The sequence below is a fragment of the Gymnogyps californianus genome, chromosome 3, assembly GCF_018139145.2.
Source record: "Gymnogyps californianus isolate 813 chromosome 3, ASM1813914v2, whole genome shotgun sequence".
Lineage (NCBI taxonomy): Eukaryota > Metazoa > Chordata > Aves > Accipitriformes > Cathartidae > Gymnogyps > Gymnogyps californianus.
In genome coordinates, this window is record NC_059473.1 from 29,790,124 (window position 1) to 29,795,865 (window position 5,742).

General features: G+C 55.7%; 1 protein-coding gene across 1 annotated transcript; it reads left to right on the forward strand.

Moving 5' to 3' along the window:
* Window positions 1-571: 571 nt before the first annotated feature.
* SIX3 (SIX homeobox 3) lies at window positions 572-3,996 on the forward strand. Its single transcript, XM_050894753.1, has 2 exons — window positions 572-1,332; window positions 3,804-3,996. The coding sequence occupies exons 1-2, from the start codon at window positions 572-574 to the stop codon at window positions 3,994-3,996; spliced, it is 954 nt and encodes a 317-aa protein (XP_050750710.1).
* The last annotated feature ends 1,746 nt before the right edge of the window (window positions 3,997-5,742 follow it).

A 5,742-nucleotide genomic window follows, 5' to 3' on the forward strand; every position in this document is an offset into this window, starting at 1 on the left:
GAGATTAGGAGTTGCAAAGATTGAGGAAAAAAAAAACAACAACAAAAAAAACCAACAAAAAAACCCCAGGCTTTTCCACCAACCGCCCCGCTTCCCTCCCCCCCGTGCATTTGGGCGAAGTGGTAAGAACCTTCCTTACGTACTCCGTAATGATTGGCAGGGCTGACAGTGATTGGCAGGGGCTGCCATGGCAACGCCACAACGACACTCAGAAGACCAATAGAAAAGCGAAACAAAATGTTTCAGCGCTGCACTCACTGTGGATTTAGGGGAGATATTATGAGGCTGTTGTCATTAGGGCGATTGCTGTTGAATCACTGAATCCTGACTCGGCGGCGGCGCGGGGCCGGGTGTGTGTGAGTGCGTGCGTGTGTGTGTGTGTGTGTGCGCGCGTGAGTGCGTGTGCGTGTGTCTGCGTGTGCGTGTGAGTGTGTGTGCCCCCGTGCCTCTATGTGGCTGTGTGTGCGTGTGCGGGTGTGGATGCGTGCGCGGTGCGTGTGCCCTTTCCTCCCTTCTTCCTCCCTTTCTTTCTTTTCTCCTTGATTTATCTCCCCCTCTCCCCGGTCATCCCATGGTGTTCAGGTCCCCGCTAGAGCTTTATCCCACCCATTTCTTCTTGCCAAACTTCGCCGCCGACCCGCACCACCGCTCCCTCCTTCTCGCCAGCGGCGGCGGCGGCAGCGGCAGCGGCTCGGGCTGCAGCCCCGGTGCCGGCGGCGGTGGAGGCGGCAGCTCCCGGGCACCCCACGAAGAGTTGTCAATGTTTCAGCTGCCCACACTCAACTTCTCCCCGGAGCAAGTGGCCAGCGTCTGCGAGACGCTGGAGGAGACTGGAGACATAGAGAGGCTGGGGAGGTTCCTCTGGTCGCTGCCGGTGGCACCGGGGGCATGCGAGGCCATCAACAAGCACGAGTCCATCCTCCGCGCCCGGGCGGTGGTGGCCTTCCACACGGGCAACTTCCGAGACCTCTACCACATCCTGGAGAACCACAAATTCACCAAGGAGTCCCACGGCAAGTTGCAGGCCATGTGGCTCGAAGCGCACTACCAGGAGGCCGAGAAGCTAAGGGGTCGCCCGCTGGGGCCGGTTGATAAATACAGGGTGAGGAAGAAGTTTCCGCTGCCCAGGACCATTTGGGATGGCGAGCAGAAGACGCACTGCTTCAAGGAGAGGACTCGCAGCCTCCTGAGGGAGTGGTACCTGCAGGACCCTTACCCCAACCCCAGCAAGAAAAGGGAACTGGCTCAGGCCACGGGGCTCACCCCCACGCAAGTAGGCAACTGGTTCAAAAACCGAAGGCAAAGAGACAGAGCAGCGGCGGCTAAAAACAGGTCAGTGGGGCTGCGGGGCCCCGCTCCGGGGCGGGGGGCGAGGTGGGCGGCGGGGACCCGCGGGCGGCTGCGCTCTGCTCCGCGCCGCGGCTCGGCTCGGCTCGGCGCCCGCCCGGCCGGCACCGCGCCTCTGCCTCTCCTTTCCTCCTCCTCCTCCTCCTCCTCTCCATCACCGCCACCGAGAGAAATCGGTCCCCCCGCCGGGCGGGTAGGTCTCCTCCCGGCAGCCGCAGGGATGCGACGGGGGCAGGCAGGCAGGCTCAAAGTTGCCTGGCGCGCCCCGAGCCCTGCCCGGGCTCCCCACGGGCTCCCGGGGTGCGGGCAGGGCTGGGGCTCACCCGCGGGCGTGGGCAGCTCCGTGCGCGCGCGCGCGCGCGCGCGCGCGTGTGTGTGTGTGTGTGTGTGCGTGTGCGTGTGCGGTCGCGGGGCGCAGCGGCTGCGGCGGGGGCAGAGCCCGGCTCTCCCTGCCTCCCTCCTCGCAGAGGCTGCCGCGGGGGACGGGAAACCCCACGGCCCCGGGTCGGTGGGCTCCGGTTTTGCTTTCGGCTTGCCGGGATCTGCGTCTGGCGGGGCTCTGGCGCGGTTCCCCCGCCGAAGGGGCCGAGGCGGGCGGTGCGATTCAGAGCGGGTTTCTGCAGAGCAGGCGGCTCCGCTCCAATTGTTCGTGCTCCTCTGCATGCGCGGCGGGACCAGCACACGCACACGCACAGCCCAGAGCCGCTTGGCTCAGGGAGAAAAAGGGAGAAAAGCCTTTAGGAGGTCGGGAAACCTCTTTTTTCCCCCATCCCCATTTCTCTGTTTACACCACATGGCGACCTGGCCCTCCGGTCGTGCGTTTCCCGGGCATTTACGCTTGCATTTATTTGCGTGTCTCTCGGTGTCTTTTATTATTATTATTATTATTATTTTTTAATTTCTGCTTTGCCATGATAAAAGCGAGGCACCCTTCTTTCTTTTTTTTTCCTCGTCACCCTCCGTGAAAGTTATTTCGCAAATGAAAATGGACCCTTAATCCAGCTTGACACACTGTTTTTATTTTAATTTAAGTTTGGCTACCGCTGTAAGCGTGTAAACAAAACTTCTTGTTCTTGTAAATGCTGTCTCTTAAATTCCTCCTAATTATAGCACTGGTGCTATTGATTCAAGATTCTGTAGGAGAAATGCAACCTAAAAGTGCCTCGCCATTTAATTTCCATTAAATGGAAAACAGATCAGCTTAGGACTGTAAATAAACAGAAGTTGCCTACGGATGCTTTTGTTGACTCAACGCTGTTGACAGCAGATGAATGCACCAGGAATTGTAAATGAGAGAAAAATCAAAGACGCTGAAATTAGACAACTTTAAAATAGTGAGAAATGTAGAAGAAACCGGCTACATTTTTCTGGTTTTTGCAGGCAGTTAAATAGAAAATACCCCGGTGAGAAGCAGTTGAGCGAAGAGTGTATTTTGATTCGCACTGGCAATGCTAGGCGCTAGAGGTTGTGGCTGACTGCTCAGTCCAGGACTTTTAGCTCTTATCCTCGAATCAGGCTTTCTTTGGGTTTCGAGCGGAATAAACGGGCGCAGAGGAATATTCACAACACGCTAGGGAACCTAAAAATTATTTATTGCCTCTTAAAAAAAAAAATGTTCAACGGCAGTGTACCCTTAAGTGTTGACGGTGAAAGGACCAGCACTTTAAAGCTAATTTTGGCTTTCACATGGAAAAGGGGCTTAAATTTCGAGCGGAGAGAAGCGCTGTGTTTTACAATCGCCCTTTTTAATTTTATTGATAGCGCTGTGTCCCCGGGACAGGACCTTCCTCCAGCCCTGCCGCAGACCCCAGAGCATTTATCTGTCCCCTGGCAAATATTTAGACAGATATTCGCCAGAGCACAAAATGGGGATCCTGTACGATTCTTCCCCGCTACAGACCGGTCCTTGCAGCTTTCCGCCCTGGCCAAGTGTTTGCGGAGCTCACACAGACATGGTTTTCTCCTAGGCCCGCGGTGCTGCGGGGATGAATAGCTATCCGGGGAAAGGGAAGGCGCTGCTCGTGTTTTTCAAACCACGGGGCAGGGAGCCGCTTCTCCCCCCCGTTCCCGTCCCCGTCCCCTTTCAAACCACGACCCCTATAGTTGTGTTCGCGCTGGGTGCCACCCCCCCCCCCCCCCCGAGGTGGCCTGCCCCGGCGGCGCGGGGAAGCCCCGGCGCCGGCCCGGCCGCGCCCGCAGCGGGGGCAGCGCGGCCCGGGCGGCACGGCTTGGCCCTGCCGCCCGCCGCCGCTCCCGGGCTCCGCGGGGCTCTGCGGGAAGGCGACCGCGCCTGGCCGGGCCGGGCCGGGCCGGGGGTTCCGCTCCGGGCCGGGCCGGGGCGGCGGCCGTCCCCGGGCGGGCGCGGGGTCGGGCGGGCGCCGTCTCGGCGGCGGCTGCGGCGGCGGCCGGTGTCTCAGAGGGGCTGTGCTGTTGTTTTGTCTCCCGGCGCGATGCAGGCTCCAGCACCAGGCGATAGGACAGAGCGGCATGCGGTCGCTGGCAGAGCCCGGCTGCCCGACACACAGCTCGGCCGAGTCTCCGTCCACGGCGGCCAGCCCGACCACCAGCGTCTCCAGTTTGACAGAAAGAGCCGAGACGGGCACCTCCATCCTCTCGGTAACCTCCAGCGACTCGGAATGTGATGTATGATATCGGAAAACAAACAAACAAACAAACAAACAAACAAGCAAACAAAAAATCCAAATCCAGACAGCCAAGCACCCTCTCCCCGACCCGAGCAAAACAAACCGAGGCAACCTAGAATCAGGACACACACACGCATGCACGCACACACACAACCAGGAGGAAAGAAAAGGCCAAACGCGACCCAAACATAATAGCAAACAAACAGACAGGGATCAGAGAATCCACCACCACCGTCAGCCAACACCACCACCAAGAGATGGAGCTAAAACTTCAACAGTCACAAACGCTGGTGCTGCAGCGGGGGGGGTGGGGGGCGGGAAATAATAATTATTATATATATAAAAAGAAAAAAAAAGAAAAAAACACAAAGCAAAAGTGACAATTGTATTCTTTTTAGGACAAGCACGATTTCTCCTTTGCGCTTTTCCATGGACGCATTTCACCCACTTGCATGATGATGATGATTAAATTTGTATCTGGGAAAAAATATTCTCTATAGTAAAGGAAAACAAACAGAAACCAGACAAACAAACGCAAACTCCGATCGAATTTGTACAAAAATCAAAAATGAAAAAAAATTAAAAAGGAACTCCTTGAAGAGGGAAATAACAAATGTTTATCGCCTTTTTGTTGGTCCTATTTCTCTCTCTTTCTCTCTCCCTCTCCCTTTCTCTCTTTTTTTTTTTTTTGTTGTTGTTGGTTTGGTTTTTTTTAAGTCCAAGTGATGGTCCAGCCAAGATGCAATTTTCTGTTTTTTTGTTCAGCAGACAATCATTTTATTCGTAAGCACCTTTTTTTCTACACTTCTGTCACTGCCTGTGTGGGTACTGGTTATAAATGTGGAAAAAGAATAGTTATGACTGTAACAGATTTTTATTTTTATTTCAAAATTTTATATGAATTATGTATATCTTAATGATGCGGTCATTTTCCCAGTTTGTAATATATGTGTAGAAATGCTTGTATATGATATTTGCTCTACTCTTTCTTTCTTCCTCCCCCCTCTCTGTCTATCTCCCTCCCACCCTTTCTCTCTCTCTCCTTTTTATTTTCCTTGACTCGGTGTTCCTTGCACAAACTTAGCTGTCAAGATCTGACGTGCTAGGTTTTCAAAAGGGACCTCAGCGATAGAAAAAAAAGAAAAAGAAAAAAAAAAGCTTAGGGTGCAACTGTAGTTATCTTATGCAAAAGCTATTTTGAGTATTTCATAGCAGCTTTGGGGGGTCTCTTCTTAAACTCCACGTAGGACGCTTAAACTATTGTTTCCTTAACTGCGTGTTTATCTATATGTACAAACTTTCTAAATCAAATACAGTATTCCATTTTCTTATCTATCCAGCGATGTTGGTGTTTTTGTCCGCCACGGAAAAACACGGCCTCCCCGTGGGCCCTTCGCCCCGCACCCTGCGCCGCCGCGGCCCCGCGGGGCACGCAGTGCTGCGCGGCCCCTGCGCCGCCGCCGGCCCCCGCCTTCCCCAGCTCGGCGGGACACCCTGGAGGGATTTTGGGGGGGGGACGGGGGACGGAGCGACCCTGCGAGGAGGCTGCGGGCAGCAGCGGTGACACCGGGCTGCGATAGCGGCGGCGGCGGCGCGGGGCGCGGGGCACGGCCGTGTCCCTCCGGGTCCCCTCCGCCACCGCGGGCTCCAGCGTTTCCCCCCCTCCCCTGGTCCTTTTTTTGTGCACTCCGAGCTGAAAGGCTTCCCCTGGCTGCCTGTCTGCAGGGCCGGGTGTCTCCAGAGAGCGGTT

Coding starts and splice junctions, on each gene's coding strand:
- SIX3 (XM_050894753.1), top strand. CDS start 572: ATGGTGTTCAGGTCCCCGCTAGAGCTTTATCCCACCCATTTCTTCTTG. Junction 1,333..3,803: donor GCAGCGGCGGCTAAAAACAG/GTCAGTGGGGCT, acceptor GGCGCGATGCAG/GCTCCAGCACCAGGCGATAG.